Here is a 23412-nt window from a genome sequence, read left to right on the forward strand (position 1 = left end):
TACTGAGACCAATGCAGCACAGTGCATAGACCTGACTGGACTGTTACTGGGACCTATGCAGCACAGTGCATAGACCTGACTGGACTGTTACTGGGACCTATGCAGCACAGTGTATAGACCTGACTGGACTGTTACTGAGACCAATGCAGCACAGTGCATAGACCTGACTGGACTGTTACTGGGACCAATGCAGCACAGTGTACATACCTGACTGGACTGTTACTGAGACCAATGCAGCACAGTGTATAGACCTGACTGGACTGTTACTCGTGTTGGCGTTGACACTGCGTGTGTGATTTGTTGTTGTTTCCTACTTGTATTCCAGACTAAAGGAATGATCTCGGCGGAGGGTGCAGCAGGTCAGCAGCAGCAACCCGGGGGCATGATCCCACCCGGTCCCGGCATGCAGCAGCCGCACTTTGCCGGTCAGCCCGTACCCAACCGACCCCCAGGTCCGGGGATAGGTCCCCCGGGCAACCAGCCCATGCCTGGTGGCCCTGGCGGCATGGCACCGATGTTTGACGGCGGCATGCCCCCACCGCATCCGGGCATGATGCCTCCGCCGGGCATGCCATCCCATGAGGGCTCTTTCCCGCCCCAGCACGGCGGCGCACCTCCACAGTATGTACCGCAGCAGGATGGTCCACCGCCCATGGGACATGCTGGCGGCGGTAATTGGAGACCAATGGGTCCGGGAGGTCCTGCACCTGTTGGAGGGCCAGCACTACTGCCCACGCCATCGGGGCCACAAGCGCCACCCATGCCGTCCGGATATCAGGTGTGTGTGCGTACTCTGTGTGCGTACTCTGTGTGTTTGTGTGTGTGGGGGGGGGGGGGGGGGGGGGGCTAGATTAACTCCTGTGTAATCGATGGTGCTAGTGAAGCTTATATGATCCAGTCTGATTTAGCAACCTTCACTGAGGGCAGGGGTAAATGCAGTTGGATCTCGGGACGGATACCCTGATGCCGTCAATCTTATTCTGTACCTTGTCCTCACCCACATACTGAGGTGTGGTGAGCCCATGGTTGGGATCATTTCCAAGTCCACCCACTGTTTGGGGATTTCAGAGGGTGTCGGCCATTGGGTGGTTCAATACCTAATTGAGTCATCTTTCCGAGGTTCCTTTTGAATCTCTCTACTCTCTCCTGGGGAGACCCATGTGACCAGTCGGTGCAAGTGTGTGTGTGGTTGGGTGGGTGGATGGGTGGGTGGATGAGTGTGTGTGTGTGTGTGTGTATGTGTGTGTGTGTGTGTGTGTGCGCGCGTGGGGTGCGTGTGTGTTTGTGTGTGTGTGTGTGGTGGGTGAGTATGATTGTGTTTACGGGTGTTCCCAACAATAGTATGCATTGTCTTTTGTGCATGTGTGCGTGCTTATCTTTTGTGTGGATGTGTGTGCATGTGTGTGTGTGTGTGTGTGTTGTTGTTGTTGTTGTTGTTGTTGTGGTATGCATGGGTACACACTATCTGCAGGAGGAGTATATTGATGGTGGAAACAATGGCGGAGGAAACAATGGAGGAGGCGGTGGTAGTGGTGGTGGTGGTGGTGGCGGCGGTCGTCCAGACTACCCCGTTGAAATGGACTATCACGATGATTATGACTCTCGGCCGCGTGGCCGTGGTGGATACCGAGGACGCAGAGGAGGAAGGGGTCGAGGTAAGCCACCTGTTCTAACCCTAACTTTGCGTTGCAAAGACTTCCCGGTGATGGCCGATGGTGTCTTATTAAGGCCAGATCTCGCTGAGCACACCCGCAGTACACTGGGCATGGTATGCTACTGTTTTCGCAAAGCCTGGTCCGCTTATACACAGGCTTCCTTGGTTTGCAGGCATCCTGATCCTCTGTTGGCTTTCCTCAACAGTGCCCATACTAAGGAAGTTTCGCTCTACGTAATATTACGTATGAAAATCCGTATGTCGTACGCGCCGGGGAGCGAGGGTAACGTTCATACGTAAATCTTTCTACGGATTTCCGTAGGAAAGCTCTTTTCTACGTCGGGTTCTCTGTAGCGACGTAGGATTTGTTGAAATATTTTTTCCCATTTTCCGGATTTATCCATGGCAACGTTCAAGCCGAGCGAAACAAAGGTACACATCACGTGGAAAACAAAATGGAAACACGGTTTCAGTTTGTGGTGCATGTGGTAGGCGCATGCAGCCAACGCATCTCCAAAGCAACAAGGCATGCTTTAATACTTCCTCCGCGTCATTAAAATTGTCGCTTCGCACATCGCAATATTTGTGACTTGGCTTGTCTTAGTCAGACTGTCGGAATCACTGTTTTCTGTGTTCGAACACTGGTGTGACCCTTCCTGCGCAATGTCTACTTGTCACTGAAGCCGTGGTGGTCTCGGACTTTGTCGGAGCTCTCCTCCGCACCAAGCAAATTCATCGCGCTCCGCACTATTCCGCCCCAGAGCGCATTTCGTTTTCTGGAGTTCGTGCCGTCCCACATCGTTCGCGTGGGCATTTGTCAAGACTGCAAACTAAAGCTCGGTCCGTCGACAATGCTCTGCCTCAATTTCTAGCTGATTTCTTTGCCCTTCGAGTTGACAAAATAATTTCGAAAAATCGCTCTGAGAAGCGACAAAGGGTTAATGACGCGGAGGAAGTAGTAGTCGTAGAGAAATCACATAGAGAGTAACCCAACAGCGCTGATTTTTGCGAATGAAAATTACATGCACTTCCTACATTATGTGTAATTGCGTTGAGCGAAACCTCTCTAATAATTATAATGTTCTGCTTGTGCCGCTACCCGAAATTACTATTGTTATTGGTCCGCCTGGGGGGGGGGGGGGGGGGGGGGTGCTCTTCAATTTCTGCAGATATTCCAGTGGATGAAACTGTGTACGATCCTTCAGTGCAACTCTGCCCTTTCCCTTGTTGTACATTGTGTTGTAGTGAAGCCCCTGCTGTAAAGCGGCACAGTGTGGGGTCAACGTCACGGTACATTTGCCGTCCATGCTTTCTTTCCCATGGCTTTCCTTCTACCCATTTCTATGCTTTATATGCTGCTATGTACCTACACTCATACCTCGTTTATCCGGGCGGCCCATAACTTGCCTATTGCCCATAACTTGGAAATGTCCGTAACTCCGAATCACTTACCTTTGTGATGGAGAAAGGCCATAGATATGGCATATGACGTCACTGTCTCCACAAAAAGTGACAAAAGAGTAGTAATATTTCCACTAAAACTCGCCCAAACGGTGCTCGGTAGACCGAAGTGCCCGTAGCTTCGGGGTCAGGATATCCAAGGTATGAGTGTACAGTCAGACCTCGCTTTAAACCGCACACATCCATTTTCCACAAAAATATCCGGATAGGCAAGGGAACCGGATAATCGAACACACCTACTGTATGTATGCATGGCATATGCTGTAAATCGGTAACCAACAGATTTCTTCCGGATGGTGAGGGATCCGGATAAGAGAGGACCGGATAAGCGAGGTCTGACTGTATTGACTTTTACATTGCTGCTTTGTGGGTCTGTGTGTGTGTCTGTGCACGTGTGTCTGTGCACGTGTGTGTGGGTGTGTGGATCTGTGTTTTTGTCTGGTTGTGTGTGTGTCTGTCTGTGTGCATTTGCATGTGTGTACCCGTGTGTACCGATGTTGTTGTTATTGTCAGGTGGTGCGTCTAGTGTGCCATGTCGTCACTACATGTCACCACGCGGCTGCACCATGGGTGACAACTGCCGCTTCCTGCATCCAGCACCTGGCTCTCTGGACAACTGGGACAACGGTGCACAGCATAGTGGCGGTGGTGGGTATGAGTACGACCGGCCTCCACACACCAATGCTGGTCCACCGCCGTTCAGAGGTGGCCGAGCAGGAGGTGGTGGTGGTGCTGGCGGCGGCGGTAGTGCTGGTCCCTATCATGCTGCTGCTCCTGGCGGGGGCTCCATGCCTCCACAGCTACCACCACACCACCACCATGAACCAGGCTCCAGTGGTGCTGTTGGGGATATGCCAATGGTACATGGACAGCAGTTTCCACACAACCAACCCCCATCACAAGAGCTTCCACAGCAACAACAACAACAACAACAACAGCAGCCACCTCTGATGGACATGCGTCCACCAGCCACGTTGGCTGCCTACCCACCAACGCAACAGCCTCTGGGTGAGGCACGTGATCCCCAGCCGCTTGCACTGCCACCAGCCTCGTCCATATCATCATTGTCTGAGCCCAGTGGCATGCACTCGGCTAGTACTCTTGTCGATCCCGTTCGGTCCGCGGCAAGAACTGGCGCCGTCGGTGCCATTCCGGAGATCGTGTCACATCAGCAGCAGCAGCAATCCGCTGCCGTTGATGACACGGGTGGCTCTGCAGAGCCCGCACCGCCGAACACTGGTAGTGGTGCATTGCAGCACACCGATACGCCGCCTGGGACATCGGCACGCCCGCCGGACACTGCTGGATCTACTGCAGCCACGGCCACTGCTTCTAGTTTAGGTTCTCGCAGTGCTGCTAGTGGTGCTGATGATACTAATTTACCCAATGTTGCTGCTACTGCAACTGCTGTACCTAGTGATAGTGCATTGTCCCATTCTGCTACTACTGCTGCTACTGCTATTCGTTCTACTGCTAGTTCTGCTGCTGCTGACTCGGCTGGTATGGGTTCTATGCATGAGTCATCTGACCAAACTAAGCATCATTCAGCTGCTGCTGTACAACCGGCGGCCACAGGGCATGCTAGTGTAGCTGATGATAGGGCTAGCAGTGTATGTGATGCCGTATCGGCGCCTAGCCAAGAGGCAGTGGCGGCTACGCATGCACATGCACACGCCCCCGGTGCGGCGGCGGCTTTGGTGGGTGATGAGCCCGAGGTACATGTAGGAAGAGAACAGCGGCAGGCAGCGTCTCCGCTGCCGCCTGTATCAAACACGGACACCAGTGCTAGTGGTGCAGCGACAGATACGGGGGTGTTGCCGTCGCTGGCAGACACGGCGGTGGATGCGCCGCCGTCGCCAACACGCACAGCAGAGTAGGCTAATGTCCTCGAGTGCGTGTGTGTTCCTAGAATCCACCAGCAGCAGCAGCCATCATACTATAGTTCTTTACTTGTACAGTGGCAGACGGTCACGATTCGTCGTGCTGCTTGCACCATTCAAGTATCCTGCAAGTACCCTGGTCATTGCAAGCACATTGCTGTGAGTTAGGTGTAGCACAAGCCTGCTGCACTGGCCACGGGGTACGTGTAGCTCAGGCTTGACCCTGGTTGACAGCCTAAGTTGACGACACCCTATCCTGCCGCTCGTGCGTTCCTAGGCCTGTTGCAGCCGTTGTCTTTACTCGCCAGCCAAGCTGACCAGTCTTTCTCGGGGGTATTGCTATTGTCAGTACTGTTCTGTTCCTGTGCGGTATATACCCTCCGCTGCTAACACACCCGCCGCATTCGCCTTTTTACTTGCCCAGGGCCGTTCGAGTGTGTCTTTGTGGGTTTAATCCGGCAACGCATAGACCAGGCTGGTGTGTGTGTGTGTGTGTGTGTGTGTTGTTCCCCCTTCACCAGTGAACTCTTTCGGCAGCTGCGGCTAATGAGCTTTGCAACGTTTCGTATTTGTTTTAGGGTGTGCCTGTGTTGGCATGCTTGGAACTCTTTCCCTGTCTGCTTGGTGTCTCTTAGGGTGTTTTTACTTCATTTCTTCCTGCTATCCTCGCTGTCTTGTCTCCTTTTTTGGATATCCTCTGTCTGCTTTGCTGTGGTCCTTCTGTGCAACCCCGTTTTGTTTCTGTGCACTTGAGAAGTGTTTGAGACCTGATATCCTGCGCTGCAGCTTGTTACTACTTCTAAACACTTACAGCCATTGGTTTCTATTTTTACTTCTACAATGCCATGCTGATGGCAAGTTAGTTACCAAAATGATGGTAAATTGCTAATGTTTGGGTTTGTGCCAAATCCCTGTGGTCACTATCCGTGGATCATGGATAGACCACAGGGATCCATGCCAAGCTGTATCGCGTAGCTAGCTGCAACACTTTGTAGTGTATTTGACTCTGTGACAATGCTGGCTTTCGCTGCCACCGTTCGACGGCTGTATAGTTCGATCATGTATGTCCGTACCCCTGGCTTTATCGTGCATGTCTTTCTGGTTATGTCGTATACCATGCGTGGTATACAGTCATGATGCATCGTTTCTTTGACCGAAATGCACGCTCGTTGTCGCACACCCACATGATGGGTGAGTTGTGACGCGTTACACAACTGTTACTTCCGGGAGGAAAATCTGATTCCCTTCAAATCATTATCATGTGGCGCTTGCATTATCTCCACCCATTGTGCGCCAATATTCTACTGCCTCAGGGCCTGCCTACTGAGCTGCATATGCATGTGAACCGACGTCTACTATATCTTCAGACGGGTTTTTCACGCTTGTGCACTCACACTTTCTACTTCTAGTACACAATCATTGTTACATACATACTAACAAAACTGCTAATACTCTACAGGGTGTCACAGTTTGTGCATGACAGACTACAGGTCATGTTTTGTTCCCGCTGCACCGTAGATCCTCCCTTCTAAGTTCAAAGCTTTCATTTTTCAGCTTTCTTTCATGTCGTCCTTGACGAGCTGGACTAGTACTGGGTGGTAGCTTGCTTTTATCGTATGTTCAGCCACACAGACTAGCCTGGAGCCGAGTAGAGGCTAGGCGCCTCCAGAGCTCCAGCTATTATTATTTGTGTCGTATGTTGTAATTTAAAAAAATGCATACATGTGTGATGCCATTGCTGCTGTCGCTGGGCTCCTTTCGCTTCCGGTATTTTTCTGCCTCATCACATGCACAGCACATGCACTGCGTGCTTTGCATTGTGCAATTATTATTGTTTTGCGTTGCGTTCAGTTTCATGCTTGTCTTCGCTGCATGTGCTTTCATGATCAGTCACAAGTCCAAGGTTCAAAGTTCAAACAACGGCCAGAGACGCGTGCATGTTAGTGTTAGCGTATTGTGATGTGCTGGGATGGCGAGGACATTGCATGTGACGACTGACGGTATAAGGCGTTGTGGAACCAGGCAGACGCTACTGATCATAGCGTGTTTTCAAGTTTTGCATGCAACGGGAATAACCAGACGCTACTATTCGCGTGTTAGCGGCCGTCGTGAGTTCCCTTCGGGAACGGATACGATAATTTTTACTTTTTTTTTTTTTTACTATTCGCAGTAACGTCTTTGCACACATGTACAGTAGCTATGGGGAATAATGGTTATACCCTCCCCCTGGCCTCTGGTAGGTGCAGCCTTGGAAAGACTTTCCCTGTTGTATTGCACATTCCAAGAGAGGGGGGGGGGGGGGAGAGATACAGAGATACGGAGAGGGAAGTAGTGAGGTTAGGGGCACGTGTATGCCTTTGTCAAAATTAGTGAATTAACACAAATAGTCATGGCTGCAGGCACCCCTTGGCCCTTCCTGCAGCCGGCTACTGTAATACAGTGAGCCAAGGATACAGTCAGCCAGGGATTCAACCAGCCGGGGGTTGAACCAGCCAGGGTTTCAACCAGCCGGGAGTTGAACCAGCCAGGGATTCAACCAGCCAGGGATTCAACCAGCCAGGGATTCAACCAGCCGGGATTTGAACCAGCCAGGGATTCAACCAGCCGGGAGTTGAACCAGCCAGGGATTCAACCAGCCGGGAGTTGAACCAGCCAGGGATTCAACCAGCCGGGAGTTGAACCAGCCAGGGATTCAACCAGCCGGGAGTTGAACCAGCCAGAGATTCAACCAGCCGGGAGTTGAACCAGCCAGGGATCCAACCAGCTCAGCATGCCACCAGTCAGGGATTCAGCCAGCTTGGCATGCCACCAGTCAGGGATTTAGCTATGTGAGCATGGCTACATGTAAATATTGGCTACGCACAGATTGCTGGACACGTTCCGTTGATGTATGGAATTCATACAAATATTATACCAGAAGAAAATCATATTTCGAAATTGGACGTAGCACTAATCATTCGTGTCTCGTGTCACATGCTAACATTTACCCAGACAACAGTCTTGGCAAGAACACAGCCGAGAGGGCAAGAAGGATACAAATGTTACCAGCGGCGATGGATGTAACTTTTATCATTGTCGGCGGTGAGGGTGCTGATGATGGTGGCGGCGGGGTGGCACAGGGAGGAGCAGGCTGCGTTCCCGCCTTGGCATTCTCAGCTATGTACTTGGTCCATGCCTCCTTCCAGGTCTGGCGCAGTAGAGTGAAGTTCACCATGCCACCCTCCTCACCCTGATGAGTGTGCAGGCTGGCCGGTGAGACTAGCTCGTAAATCGGAACGAGGGTTGCCTCTCTGGACACGTCCAGTTGGGAAATGTGTTCCGGCACCTTGTCAACAAGTGTACGCCAGTAACTAACCTTAGGTGACACTCCGCCGGACGTCGAGCTCTGACTGATGGCCGCTGTACCGGACGTGCTGGTAGAGTAGCCCAGGGAATTGCCAAAGCCGGCCTGAAGAGCCGCGTCGGCAGAAGCTGCAAAGCCGCCGGCTCCCGTCGAGCTGGAGTAGGCGGATTTCAGCGAACACTTGTCCATATAGGCCGTAGTAAGAACGCTACCACCGTAGTCAATAGCGGTGATGAAGTGAGTGCCCCATGTCTTCAGTAGCTGGTTGAAGTAGGGATCGTCTGGGTCTGACTCGTTCACCTCGGCAAAGATGGCTGCCAGCTCTCCTTCCAGCTCCAGGCATCCGAAGTCTGGCAGAGTGCCAGTTGCCAAGACAACACGTCTCCGATTCTCAGCGAACACATAGTTGTTCTGATCTTGTATGCGTTGCTGTTGCGAATACTGGAATTTGAATCCCAGAGCGACATCTTCCACTACGCCCAACAGTCCCAGTTTGCCTTGAACGCTGCGCGAATAATCCATACTAGTCAAAAACGAGACCGTGTCGCGATCGCGATGCTCTGACGGCGGATCATAAAACCTCACCGAGGCTTGACACGGCATAACACACTGCAAATCGTAGCGCATACTATCGCTCTTGCGGCCAGATGGGGAGTCCTCATTGCACGCATACAGATTGAAGACGGGGCGTCGTATGAACTCCGACAATTGGTAGTTATTGTATTCAGTGATGTCCACGGAATATCCCAGATGGCAATAGCCTTTACCCGGTGGAAGCCTCGCAGGCTCGCATTGCTGTGTGCTCTGGCAGTTTTGTTGACTAAGCGAACAGCTCTCTCTAAACTGCTCAGGCGTTAGCTCCGTGCGCACAACAGGAATAACGTGACCGCTCAGCGTGGCGACAAGAAGCAAGTATCTTGCCAGTGTTGCTATCGCCGAGGTCATCCATGCGGAGAGGCGCGCCGCCATCCTTGGCAGCGCTGTTCAGAAAGAGCGCAGAACAACAGTACCGCATGCACAACTAGTATCTGCCCGGTCCAACAAAGAAAAAAGAAAGGGGAAATGGCAGCGTTCCAACCTTCGAAACTTCATCAGTCAGCCTAAGATCGGTCGCGTCGATCTCGTCTATGCGATCGTAATAATCGTGAGTCTGTTAACGGACTCGGAGCGGAAGGAACGTATGAGGACGGGGATTACCCCGCTCGTGGGTGCTGACATGTTGTTGACGCCAGGACTTTGCCGAACCGAAACCAGCCGATCTACACTACAGACTGCATGTAGTGTAGAGCTAGCTGGTAGAGTGTAGACTGACAGTCTGTAGTCGCGCCAGCACCGGATACTTCTAGAGAATTCTACATGACATGTGACAACAGTAATGTTGCTCCCCGAGTCTGCACTGCTGGAACGATAGATCGTGAGGCAGACCTCCTACTCCGAAGCGAAACCTGGCTAACGTTTACAGTGGGCTCTTTCGATTACGCAGTCACACACAAGACAAGTAAGTATTACTAGTAGTTAGTTCTGGACCCAAGTCTCTTCAATGTTTCAATGGGCAATGCTCACGGTAAACTCTTCTAACCACTCACAGACTCCTGCAATATTCATAGTCACTAGTTGCGCGGATCGGAGAGCTATAGGGTGCCCATCGAAGAAGGGAGTCTCACGAATAGGTGACGTGGAGAGCGGCAGAGCGGCAAGAGACTTGTAGCAGCGATACAGAGGAACCACGCTTCAGTTTTGATTTGCAGCGAGTTACGCTTGCATGTCTGGTGTTTCTTGGGCGCGTTCGCAGACGCTGACTGGTACGTCAGTATACGTCCTTTTGCTGGTGTGGTGCGGGTACCTAGGAGAATCTACTAGTACTAGATCTACAGCTGTTGTTTATCCCACCGATCAGGTGACTCGAGTCGCGAGGTACCACTGCCACTGCCACTAGACCATCATCATGCTCGTGTGTGCAACTACCGGTAGCTCCCGGACGGAGAGTGGTCGCTCCGGCAAGTTCGGCGTGCGGGCCGCGTACATGTACACGCCGCCAGTCCTAGCGGACTACATACACGTTGTCCTATTCGTCCTTGCTAGCGTATTGCAGATGGGACTGAGGAGCGACGCATTATACTGTGCATCCGGCGCACAGCTATCCCAGACCTGCGTGAACGAGAGAGGGCTGAAAGGTTACTCGTGCGATGCTCCGAACTGCGAGATCGATTTCGACAACAACGTGCACGACGGTCTGCCGCTTGGACGGGGCTTCGACTTTTCCAAGGCTGCAGACACCATCTACACGAGTAAGCCGGCCATTCTGGCCGTCAAATACTGCAAAGGTACGCCCGCCCACTAGGCACGTACATGAGTGTGTTGTAGATGCTTAGGAACTATAATACAGCTCAGCTAGTCCGCAGACCTGGTTTGTCAAACAGCCTCCATTTAGCAGCTGCACAAAACCTACACAAGGGAAAGTAGGGCTTTTTAAAACAGTTGTTGCAACGCAGAGTTGTCATGGTAACAATCATTAGACCAGCACCTACATAATTATACATTTTTCTGCGGGTTTACGGAGGCTAGGCTGCTTGGTTAATAACGAGCTTGCAGACATGATGTCAATTATTTCAGTTCAATCACTTGTAGCAACCTGGTTATGTAGTCTTCAATAGGTGCAGGTGAGGTTCAATGTGCTTCCTGCAGTCTGTGTGCCTGCATTTTCTATTTATGTACATGTATGTGTGCGCTTGCGCATGTGTGTGTGTGTGTGTGTGCGTACATGTACGTGTGTGTGTGTGTACGTGTGTGTATTTGTGTATGTGTGTATATGTGTCCTTATGTTCACGTATTTGAAATGCGCCATGCTCAGACGTAAGCGCCCTGAAGATCAGCAACTACCGACTGCCGTGCGAAGTCCTGAACAGCCTTGATCCGTCGTTTAATGCCAACGCGATCTGCGTGAACAAGACCTATCACACACTGAGGGATTACGTCAGGGCCATCTCGTCCAATGCCAGATTTGGCGCGTACGATGACCTGGACTTGTTGATGAGTGGTGGTGGTTCAGGGCTGGTGGAACGCATTCGTGAGACTCAGGGAATCACGGCCCTGTGTGACCGCTTCTTGAAGACGAAGACGATCAGCATTCGGCCGGAGTGCGTGGAGCTGACGCCGACGTTCCTTCGCTATCTGGCGCAGCTGGACGAGACAGACTTCAGACACCCGTCGTACCGGGCTCTGCTCGAGACCCACGGCACTCACGTTATCGTCGGCGTGCACATGGGCGGTCGTCTACAGGCACACAGCTTGATATCGGCGTGCCACGCGGAGAACTTCCGCAGCGCTAAGGCAACGGTGGATGCGGGCCTCCTGGACGTCATCAACTTCCACCTAGGAGTGAAGAGCAGCTTGTCTCAGGCGGCGCGGGACGTCAACGCACAGGCATCTGTCACCGTCCACGGTGGCAACGCCAGCTATACAAACTTCTCGCGGTGGATGGACTATGCGCACTCTGTACGCGGCCAGGAGGCGGTGATCAGCTTCAGTGAGTTGAAGCCGCTCGACGAGCTAGTCGAGTGTAGCGTCAGTACGGCAGACGACATTCCCCGCATGGCCAGGATTGCGCCGCTACTCAGGATGGCCCTGCACGACTACATCAACAGCTCTCAGATCGCACCGCCGCATGGCTTCAGCGGTGCCGTCCCGCTTGCTGACTACTGCAAGAAAGTTGTGTAGTACTACTATGTGTTGCAAGTTACAGTGGGCCGTTGGTTGCCTGCTGAAACCCGCAGATTTCTGCGCTGCAAATTCGCCCTGCATGCTATATCTTTTCCTTCTTTTTACCATGGTTGGCTATCACCCACATCTTCCCGTTTTGGCTGCCATCGGAAGCCTTAAGATGTTGAATGAATAGGATGAGCTTTCTTTTTTTATGGCAGCTTAAGCGAAGGCTATATACCTGCTTTATGCAGGTTGATGCCAACGCGAACAAGCAAAATAATAATAATAATGAATAAATATATATATGCTAAGTGGTTACTCAATCTGCGGACAGAACTGTTTCGTCCTTTGTGGACTCGTCAGCGCAGCACAGAGAAAATGAGGCCGAACCTGATAGCAATGGAAATATAAATTTCCAATCAGGCCCGAACGTACCTTGCCAGAGTGCTCAAACTGACAAGTCAGTGCTAAGTGGTTATATGGTCTCCATGGTTACACTCTGATCATGATGTCATTATCCGAAAAGTGGTGTACCAACTACACTACGTCCTGACTACAGTCCATTCAGAAAAAAATGAACTTCTAGCTTTTGGCCATAAATGGGTCAAACGTTGAGTTTTTTTAGAAATTTTTTCTGCAATCCCATATGGAATCCTCTTCCAATTATGTTTCTGAAGTTTTTTTGTCCAAAAAGTAAGCCATAGGAAGAATAGGATTTCGGCCAGGTTTTGCCCCAAAAGCACTGAATTGGGAAAAACCATCAAAATCCAGGCCGTTTGACCCCGCCTGCAACAGTGCATTCTGCGGTTCGAACCCCTTTTTGGACCCTTTTTCAAATTTCAAAGTTCGCAGCACTGCACTGTGTACGATGAAATCACGAAAAATCGCCAAATACGGGAGCTCGCCAGAGCCAGGACCCATCTTTTTATGAATGGACTGTAGGCATATGCGGATAATGCGGGCAGAAAAATTGGCAGAATTCGGTACTTTTTCTGGTAAGTTTCATGCATGTTTGGTATGGGGATAAAGAAATGGAGCAGAATTCGAGGAATTGCCCGCCATAAGATTTGTATGGTTATGCCAATTTCACTGCTTTTCGAGCAGAATCTGCCAACTTTACGAGCATTATCCGCACACCCCTAGTCCTGACTAACCGAGTCAGCAGAGAGGTTGAGTCAGCGGTGCACAGTGTGGAACAAATGGTCTGTAGAAGTTAACGAAGCCGAGGAACCTCCGCAGTTGACGAACAGAGGTAGGCTGCTCAAAGGCTTGGATAGCAGCAACACGATCGGGCAGCGGAGCGATGCCAGCTGGAGAGACATGATGCCCTAGGAAGTTGAGACTCGACTTGGCAAACTCACACTTGTGCGGTTGAATGAACAGCTCGTGCTCTGAGAGGCACTGAAATAACTTATGGAGATGTACACGATGTTCGTCGAGAGAATTACTGGCGATTAGGAAATCGTCAATGTAGCCGTAAACGAACGGCAAACCGCGGAGGACTTGGTCAAGGAAGCGCTGAAAACTCTGTGCAGCATTACGCAGGCCGAAAGGCATCCGAAGGCACTCGAACAGGCCGAATGGCGTTGTGATGGCAGTTTTCAGAATGTCGTTAGGATGGACGGGCACTTGATGGTATGCTTTGACCTGGTCGAGCTTGGTGAAGACCGTGCAGCCAGCAAGGTTAGCGGCGAAATCGTGAAGTTGAGGAATCGGGTAGCGATCAGGCTCAGTGATGGCGTTCAGGGCGCGATAATCGCCACAGGGGCGCCAATCTCCGGACTTTTTCTGAACCATGTGCAGAGGAGAAGCCCAAGGACTAGATGAAGGCTGGATGATACCCTGTTGGAGCAAGACGTCAAACTCAGCGCGAGCAGCTATGAGCTTGTCTGGTGACAGACGACGGGGCGAGCAAACTGAGGTGGGCCGTGGGTGGTAATCACATGCTGAATGCTGTGCTTTACAGGGCCCAGAGCTACATTGGCCTGTGGCAGCAACTCAGGAAAGTCACGTAGAATAGCAGTAGTGAGGTTAGGGGCACGTGTATGCCTTTGTCAAAATTAGCGAATCAACACAAATAGTCATGGCTGCAGGCACCCCCTTCCTGCAGCTGCCTACTGCAATACAGTGAGCCAAGGATACAGTCAGCCAGGGATTCAACCAGCCGGGAGTTGAACCAGCCAGGGATTCAACCAGCCGGGAGTTGAACCAGCCAGGGATTCAACCAGCCGGGAGTTGAACCAGCCAGGGATTCAACCAGCCGGGAGTTGAACCAGCCAGGGATCCAACCAGCTCAGCATGCCACCAGTCAGGGATTCAACCAGCCGGGAGTTGAACCAGCCAGGGATCCAACCAGCTCAGCATGCCACCAGTTTGTTTTATTTTTTATTACAATGTACATGACTGTATTTCACGAAAAAAGCATGCCACCAGTCAGGGATTCAACCAGCTTGGCATGCCACCAGTCAGGGATTCAACCAGCTTGGCATGCCACCAGTCAGGGATTCAACCAGCTTGGCATGCCACCAGTCAGGGATTCAACCAGCTTGGCATGCCACCAGTCAGGGATTCAACCAGCTTGGCATGCCACCAGTCAGGGATTCAACCAGCTTGGCATGCCACCAGTCAGGGATTCAACCACTGAGCTTGGCATGCCACCAGTCAGGGATTCAACCAGCCAGGAGTTGAATCAGCCAGGGATCCAAGCAGCTCAGCATGCAACCAGCCAGGGATTCAACCAGCTTGGCATGCCACCACTGGCACCAGACAGGGATTCAAGCAGCCAGGGATTAAACCCAGAAACGCATGGACACTACTAGCAATCTAACAATAACATCTGATTAGAGTAGCTATCTGAGCATAGCTACATGTAAATATTGGCTACACACAGATTGCTGGACACGCTCCGTTGTTGTATGGAATTCATACAAATTATTATAACAGAAGAAAATCATATTTCGAAATTGGCCGTAGCACTGAGCATTCGTGTCTCGTGTTTACATGCTAACATTTACCCAGACAATAGTCTTGGCAAGAACACAGCTGAGAGGGCAAGAAGGATACAAATGTTACCAGCGGCGATGGATGTAACTTTTATCATTGTCGGCGGTGAAGGTGCTGATGATGGCGGCGGGGTGGCACAGGGAGCAGCAGGCTGCATTGCTGCCTTGGCATTCTCAGCTATGTACTTGGTCCATGCTTTCTTCCAGGTCTGGCGCAGTAGAGCGAAGTTTACCATGCCACCCTTCTCACCCTGATGAGTGTGCAGGCTGGCCGGCGAGACTAGCTCGTAAATCGGAACGAGGGTGGCCTCGCTGGACACGTCCAGTTGGGAAATGTGTTCCGGCACCTTGTCAACAAGTGTACGCCAGTAGCTAACCTTAGGTGACACTCCGCCGGACGTTGAGCTCTGACTGATGGCCGCCGTATCAGACGTGCTAGTAGAGTAGCCCAGGGAATTGCCAAAGCCGGCCTGAAGAGCCGCGTCGGCAGAAGCTGCAAAGCCGCCAGCTCCCGTCGAGCTGGAGTAAGCGGATTTCAGCGAGCACTTGTCCATATAGGCCGTAGTGAGAACGCTACCACCGTAGTCAATAGCGGTGATGAAGTGAGTACCCCATGTCTTCAGTAGCTGGTTGAAGTAGGGATCATCTGCGTCTGACTCGTTCACCTCGGAAAAGATGGCTGACAGCTCTCCTCCCAGCTCCAGGCATCCGAAGTCTGGCAGAGTGCCAGTTGCCAAGACAACGCGTCTCCGATTCTCAGCGAACACATAGTTGTTCTGATCTTGTATGCGTTGCTGTTGCGAATACTGGAATTTGAATCCCAGAGCGACATCTTCCACTACGCCCAACAGTCCCAGTTTGCCTTGAACGCTGCGCGAATAATCCATACTAGTCAAAAACGAGACCGTGTCGCGATCGCGATGCTCTGACGGTGGATCATAAAACCTCACCGAGGCTTGACACGGCATAACACACTGCAAATCGTAGCGCACACTATCGCTCTTGCGGCCAGATGGGGAGTCCTCATTGCACGCATACAGATTGAAGACGGGGCGTCGTATGAACTCCGACAATTGATAGTTATTGTATTCAGTGATGTCCACGGAATATCCCAGATGGCAATAGCCTTTACCCGGTGCAAGCCTCGCAGGCTCGCATTGCTGTGTGCTCTGGCAGTTTTGTTGACTAAGCGAACAGCTCTGTATGAACTGCTCAGGCGTTAGCTCCGTGCGCACAACAGGAATAACGTGACCGCTCAGCGTGGCGACAAGAAGCAAGTATCTTGCCAGTGTTGCTATTGCCGAGGTCATCCATGCGGAGAGGCGCGCCGCCATCCTTGGCAGCGCTGTTCAGAAAGAGCGCAGAACAACAGTACCGCATGCACAACTAGTATCTGCCCGGTACAACAAAGAAAAGAGAAAGGGGAAATGGCAGCGTTCCAACCTTCGAAACTTCTTCAGTCAGCCTAAGATCGGTCGCGTCGATCTCGTCTGTGCGATCGTAATAATCGTGAGTCTGTTAACGGACTCGGAGCGGAAGGAACGCATGAGGACGGGGATTACCCCGCCCGTGGGTGCTGACATGTTGTTGACGCCAGGACTTTGCCGAACCGAAACCAGCCGATCTACACTACAGACTGCATGTAGTGTAGAGCTAGCTGGTAGAGTGTAGACTGACAGTCTGTAGCCGCGCCAGCACCGGATACTTCTAGAGAATTCTATGTGACATGTGACATGTGACAACAGTAATGTTGCTCCCCGAGTCTGCACTGCTGGAACGATAGATCGTGAGGCAGGCCTCCTACTCCGAAGCGAAACCTGGCTAACGTTTACAGTGGGCTCTTTCGATTACGCAGTCACACACAAGACAAGTAAGTATTACTAGTAGTAGTAGTTAGTTCTGGACCCAGGTTTCAGTATCACATTGCGTGTATATGTAGATCTACATTTTGTAGACTCTACACGGTTATCAAGACTTGGTAAGTGCCATGCGCTTGTCGCCTGATGTCTACGGATCGATCGCTACCGCTACCATGTAGATCTACTAGTAGTCTACAGTACAGGTCAGTACAGCATCATGGGGCAGACCTGGTCCCTTGCGTTCGAATTACTATCCTCCAGCAAGTATCTCCAATGTTTCAATGGGCAATGCTCATGGTAAACTCTTCTAACCACTCACAGACTCCTGCAATATTCATGGTCACTAGTTGGGCGGATCGGACAGATAGGGTGCCCATCGAAGAAGGGAGTCTCACGAATAGGTGACGTGGAGGGCGGCAGAGCGGCAAGAGACTTGTAAGTTGTAGCAGCGATACAGACGAACCACGCTTCAGTTTTGATTTGCAGCGAGTTACGCCTGCATGTCTGGTGTTTCTTGGGCGCGTTCGCAGACGCTGACTGGTACGGCAGTATACGTCCTTTTGCTGGAGGTACCCAGTACTGGTAGTAGATCTACAGCTGTTGTTTATCCTACCGATCAGGGGACTCGAGTCGCGAGGTACAGTGGGTTTGCTGAGAGCTGCCAATGCCACTAGACCATCATCATCATGCTCGTGTGTGCAACTAAGGGGAGTGGTCGCTCCGGCAAGTTCGGCGTGCGGGCTGCGTACATGTACACACCGCCAGTCCTAGCGGACTACATACACGTTGTCCTATTGGTCCTTGCTAGCGTATTGCAGATGGCACTGAGGAGCGACGCATTATACTGTCCATCCGGCTCACAGCTACCCCAGATCTGCCTGAACGAGAGACGGCAGGAAGGTTACTCGTGCGAAACTCCGAACTGCGAGATCGATTTCGACAACAACGTGCACGACGGTCTGCCGCTCGGACGGGGCTTCGACTTTTCCAAGGCTACAGACACCATCTACACGAATAAGCCGGCCATTCTGGCCGTCAAATACTGCAAAGGTACGCCCGCCCGCTAGGCATGTACATGAGTGTGTTGTAGACGCTTAGGAACTATAATACAGCTCAGCTAGTCAGACCTGGTTTGTCAAACAGCATCCATTTAGCAGCTGCACAAAAGGTATACAAGGGAAAGTAGGGCTTTTTAAAACAGTTGTTGCAACGCAGAGTTGTCATGGTAACAATCATTAGACCAGCACCTCTATTTCATTCCTTGGTGCTGACCGCTTTAATGCGCTTCCCGAATCCCTTCGCACAAATCATATCCCCAATTCATTTCGCCATGAACTTAACAATTTCATTCATCTTGGGCACCCTGTAAGAAGACCTTAGGGTCTGTTGGGAATAGGTGTTGGCGGATAATGCCGGCATTATATCGAGCATTATACACCACCCGGAGCATTACGAGCATAAAGCATTACGAGGCCAAAAATGGCATTATACGGCCCAGTATCAGCGAGAATCGACCTTCGGGTGAAAATCATTTTTTTCAGAATAAGGCATTTTCTGCAGCGGCAAAAAACTCTTGCTTCGCGCTCTGCACATTCAAACAAAAAATTAGTTCATCGCAACAATGAATGCTTTTGATCGTCCCAGTAGCAGGAGAGTTCACTCACGATGGCCAGCTAGCTGCCGTCCGGCTCCGCCAGAAGTCATTGCATTTCCTAGGGAGGAATCGTCGCGCCTGATAGAGAACGACGACAGTTTCCAGAAGATGTTTTTTGTCGACGCGCAATTCCTATTTAGCAACGAGAATTTCAACTTGATATAGGCGCTCCGCCAAAGGAGCTCTCTGCTGGCAAAAGTACTTTCTGACATCTGAAAATCCTTGTAGGGCCCTTCTGAATTTAGTACAGCTCCGCTCAGGAGAAATACTCAACGAGGAGAAACTAGTCTAGTGAGGCGACAGCAACAGAGGTAGACGAACTGAAACGCCCTGGATCAACTCGAGTCAGGACGAAAGGGCGCTGCCGCTAGTGACATGATCTGAATTATTTTCCCAGGCTCCCACACTGGACTCCGTGGTGAACACCAAACCCCTTGGACGGGGCAAGAGATGAACATTGATTGATGAGCTACGAACTCTCTGCGCTCAGTGCTGGAATCATGGCGCACTGACGCGCATGCAGCCAGTTCCCACAGAGCTCATATTTCACAGAGGTGCAGCAGTGATGGACTACCTCTAAATCGTGTATGACTATGAGATGAAGTGTGGGGTGTTACTGTTAGAATGTTGTGCCTGTGTGGTATTCCCTGTGGGGTGCACAGACTGGGACTCCAGGTGTAGTTGTAGCCACCCTCCCTCCTGTTCTGCACTTCTGTGGATTTTCAGCAGACTTGCGATGGCGTTCAAACAGTTTTCATTGGTATGCAGTGATGAGGATCAAGACCATCCATGCTCTATGCCAGAGGTTGCCCAAGAGTTGTTTTACAATAAAAATTGGATGGATGATATATTACATTGTCTATTTTTTATTTATTTCACTGTAACACATAGTATTCCGATGTGGAAAACACTGTGATAAATTGTTGTATTTCCTGATATGTGCCTATGCTGGTTTGAGAAGCTTCTGGGTCATCAATATGGCTTTGTTCGGTCTAATACTTTGCCATGTGATCATTCGATACCTATAGATGACAACAGCAGAAAAAAGTCATTTTGTGAAAAATCACCCTAAGGTCCATTTCCGCAGATACTGGGTCGTATTACGACGTTCTACATGACTGCATAGTTGATCTACACACATCGGCAGTTCGTCATGTACAGATTTTTATCGGCTATAGCGTTGGTCCTTGATTGGCAACATATATACGCGATGTATTACTAAAAGCAAGAGTACTTTTTTGTTGGTTTATGTACTCTTGCTACAACTTCAAGTACAAGTACAAGCGATAGACCACCGTACACATCATGCATGGTACATGGTACCAAACAGATCGTGGCACGCAGTGCCAGGCCCAGTATACCAGGTATACTGCAGTCTGCATGCAGTAGTGCTAGCTCGAGTAGCTGTGGTCCAGCACCGAGCACAGTGTGGAAACTCTCGCAGAAACTTCCGGTCCCGGAAGTCTATCTTAATAGGTAACAACGCCGAACCAACGAAACAAATGTGAACCAGGATGGAACGGTGGAGGTGCGCACACGCACACATTCCAGACCTTACCCGGTTACCGTCCACAATGTTACAAAAAAACAATCTTCATCTAAGCAAGTGTCAATGTCTTTGTCGAAGAGTATCGCTGGACTTTCACCGGACATTGACCATTGTGTAAGACCAGCTAACTAGCAGCCAACGCTGATGGCTGACTCGCCGCGTTGCTATTCTTGGGATTGGGAGGAAGCTGGGCTTTCTCCAGATGAGCTTTTGGCGGATAGTGACGTCGTCGAGTTGGAAACTGCAGATCCTGCCGCCGCGATAGCGAGGAAGCGTTCTTTTCAGAAAACAGCTATTACCAAGTCTGAAAATGTTTCCAAAAAGACGCGAGTAGCTCATGGACAGAGCACTGAAGTGGCCATCAGTGCCGAAACACGGGTGCGGGAGTTCCCAGATGAGCCGCTCAAAAGCGACTGTGGCAAGTAACTAGTGTGCCTGGCATGCCATACAACATTGTCAGGGAAGAAGAGTATAATCATGTCCCATATTGCTACCGCGAGACATAAACAAGGAAAGTCCCGTTTGGAGAGGGAAACTCAGAGGCAGAAGCTGGCCAAGAAGTCCTTCTTGGCGTATCCTCTTTGTGCCGCCTCAATATGACTACATGTGTTTGTACGTGTAACCTAGCGTACATGTATACCTGATATTGTATTATGTGTTTATCATAGCATGGGTGCAATATTATAGCGTTTTTCTTAGCCCAATACCGCAAGGTTCAGGTGTTTATATTCCATCCGGCGGAGCATTATCAGCATTATTTGGAGCATTATATGGCCTTTTGTGGAGCATTACTGAGAGCATTATATCCCATATTACCGAGCATTATCCGCCAACACCTAGTTGGGAATGCCCAAGTAAAATAATAAAATACAATACAAAAAAATACCTACATAATTATACATTTTTCTGCGGGTTTACGGAGGCTAGGCTGCTTGGTTAATAACGAGCTTGCAGACATGATATCAATTTCAGTTCAATCACTTGTAGCAACCTGGTTATTTAGTCTTCAATAGGTGCAGGTGAGGTTCAATGTGCTTCCTGCCGTCTGTGTGCCTTCATTTTCTATGAATGTGTGCGTTTGTGTGTATGTGTGTGTGTGTGTACATGTACGTGTGTGTGTGTACGTGTGTGCACGTGTGTGCACGTGTGTGCACGTGTGTGTACGTGTGTGCACGTGTGTGTGTGTACATGTGTTTATATGTGTCCTTATGTTCACGCATTTGAAATGCGCCATGCTCAGACGTAAGCAACCTGAAGACCAGCAACTACCGACTGCCGTGCGAAGTCCTGAACATCCTTGATCGGTCGTTTGATGCCAACTCGATCTGCGTGAACAAGACCTATCACACACTGAGGGATTACGTCAGGGCCATCTCGTCCAATGCCAGATTTGGCACGTACGATGACCTGGACTTGTTGATGAGTGGTGGTGGTTCAGGGCTGGTGGAACGCATGCGTGAGACTCAGGGAATCACGGCCCTGTGCGACCGCTTCTTGAAGACGAAGACGATCAGCATTCGGCCGGAGTGCGTGGAGCTGACGCCGACATTCCTTCGCTATCTGGCGCAGCTGGACGAGACAGACTTCAGACACCCGTCGTACCGGGCTCTGATCGAGACCCACGGCACTCACGTTATCGTCGGCGTGCACATGGGCGGTCGCCTACAGGCACACAGCTTGATATCGGCGTGCCACGCGGAGAACTTCCGCAGCGCTAAGGCAACGGTGGATGCGGGCCTCCTGGACGTCATCAACTTCCACCTGGGAGTGAAGAGCAGCTTGTCTCAGGCGGCGCGGGACGTCAACGCACAGGCATCAGTCACCGTCTACGGTGGCAACGCCAGCTATACAAACTTCTCGCAGTGGATCGACTATGCGCACTCTGTACGCGGCCAGGAGGCGGTGATCAGCTTCAGTGAGTTGAAGCCACTCGATGAGCTAGTCGAGTGTAGCGTCAGTACGGCAGACGACATTCCACGCATTGCCAGGATTGCGCCGCTACTCAGGATGGCCCTGGACGACTACATCAACAGCTCTCAGATCGCACCGCCGCATGGCTTCAGCGGTGCCGTCCCGCTTGCTGACTACTGCAAGAAAGTTGTGTAGTACTACTATGTGTTGCAAGTTACAGTGGGCCGCTGGTTGCCTGCAGGACTCTGCGCTGCAAATTCGCACTGCATGCTATATCTTTTCCTTCTTTTTACCATGGTTGGCTATCACCCACATCTTCCCGTTTTGGCTGCCATCGGAAGCCTCAAGATGTTGAATGAATAAATATTATGCTAAGTGGTTATATGGTCTCCATGGTTACACTCTGATCATGATGTCATCATCCGAAAAGTGGTGTACCAACTACACTACGTCCTGACTAACGGAGTCAGTTTTATTTCATTTTAATACATGCATGACATGTACATGTACATGACTGCATGTATATCCTGAGCCAGACGCTGTCAGTGGCTGAGTGGAGTCAAACTGCAGGGGAACTGTCACTGGTACATCAGAGACCTATGCCGCATGCCTAGCGGCCTGAGCGTGCTGGCAGTGTCACGAATATGAAATGGACATTCGCTGCCTGCTGTACTCTTGTTTCCACAATTCCCTCGTTACGGCCATGTTTGCTTCTATCTCCTGGCCATCAACATTTGAATACATGTACACACTAGTCAAAACAACAGTTGGCCCAGTCCCCAGCGTTTTAAGTTTGGTGCCATCTTATACATTCATCAAGTGCCACGGTATGAACGTCATCAGTGTAGGTGTGGACTATCGTCGGGCCAGCTGTTGCTTTCACTAGTGACCGTAGTGTTCCACGTGCTGCTTCTGTTGTATTGAGCGCTCTTGGAGTTCTACAGCTTTCTCACTGTCTTGTATAACTAATTACTTATATTCTTGTTTGGCCCGGAGTAACATAATACAGGTATTATACCTGCATGTCCACGGGCCAGACTAGGATGTAGTTTTCGCACTATTACTTTTCGCTACACGTAGATCTACAATGTACGAGGCCGGGCGAGTGGCCGAGGGCCCGCACGCCAACAACAAAATGGCGCCGCATGGAACGCACGCCGGAAAGAGTTCTCGCCTGGGAGTCGTACAACTGTCTTGTTCTCGCCTCTCGGTCTTCTGAGTTCTTACCTGCATGCGGGTTTTTCACGAGCTGTGAGGCACAGAGCTGACGAGGCAGGTGATACCGGCGACACCACCGTGGACACCGTGGATACCGTGCCAAAGAGCAAAACGAACAGCTGGAGGTTGCTTGGCTCTTTTTGCTCAAAGCTGCGACCGAAGAATGTTTGCTGCTTTTT

At 50.9% G+C, this 23412-nt stretch overlaps 3 protein-coding genes across 7 annotated transcripts in view; all 3 read left to right on the plus strand.

Moving 5' to 3' along the window:
• LOC135830090 (serine/threonine-protein phosphatase 1 regulatory subunit 10-like) overlaps window positions 1–6132 on the plus strand; it is a 24834-nt gene extending 18702 nt beyond the window's left edge. For all 5 annotated transcript variants that reach the window (XM_065342477.1, XM_065342482.1, XM_065342478.1 and 2 more), the window contains 3 exons: window positions 326–778; window positions 1472–1655; window positions 3629–6132. In XM_065342477.1, coding sequence (XP_065198549.1) covers window positions 326–778; window positions 1472–1655; window positions 3629–4992 — 2001 coding nt within the window. In that variant the 3' untranslated portion in view covers window positions 4993–6132. The remainder of the gene's footprint in view (window positions 1–325; window positions 779–1471; window positions 1656–3628) is intronic.
• Window positions 6133–9814: 3682 nt separating this feature from the next.
• LOC135830092 (uncharacterized) lies at window positions 9815–12358 on the plus strand. Its single transcript, XM_065342483.1, has 2 exons — window positions 9815–10662; window positions 11190–12358. Exons 1-2 carry the CDS (start codon window positions 10284–10286, stop codon window positions 12053–12055), a joined length of 1245 nt encoding a protein of 414 aa, XP_065198555.1. The 5' UTR covers window positions 9815–10283; the 3' UTR covers window positions 12056–12358.
• Window positions 12359–16996: 4638 nt separating this feature from the next.
• Window positions 16997–23078, plus strand: LOC135829889 (uncharacterized). The gene is made up of 2 exons (XM_065342272.1): window positions 16997–17951; window positions 21345–23078. Exons 1-2 carry the CDS (start codon window positions 17588–17590, stop codon window positions 22208–22210), a joined length of 1230 nt encoding a protein of 409 aa, XP_065198344.1. The 5' UTR covers window positions 16997–17587; the 3' UTR covers window positions 22211–23078.
• The last annotated feature ends 334 nt before the right edge of the window (window positions 23079–23412 follow it).

This window comes from Sycon ciliatum, chromosome 13 (assembly GCF_964019385.1).
Source record: "Sycon ciliatum chromosome 13, ocSycCili1.1, whole genome shotgun sequence".
Classification (NCBI taxonomy): domain Eukaryota; kingdom Metazoa; phylum Porifera; class Calcarea; order Leucosolenida; family Sycettidae; genus Sycon; species Sycon ciliatum.

Excerpts from the sequence above, each read along its gene's own strand:
- LOC135830092 (XM_065342483.1), top strand. The coding sequence starts at position 10,284 with ATGCTCGTGTGTGCAACTACCGGTAGCTCCCGGACGGAGAGTGGTCGC. Across the intron at positions 10,663-11,189 it reads GGCCGTCAAATACTGCAAAG|ACGTAAGCGCCCTGAAGATC; the intron begins GTACGCCCGCCC and ends CGCCATGCTCAG.
- LOC135829889 (XM_065342272.1), top strand. The coding sequence starts at position 17,588 with ATGCTCGTGTGTGCAACTAAGGGGAGTGGTCGCTCCGGCAAGTTCGGC. Across the intron at positions 17,952-21,344 it reads GGCCGTCAAATACTGCAAAG|ACGTAAGCAACCTGAAGACC; the intron begins GTACGCCCGCCC and ends CGCCATGCTCAG.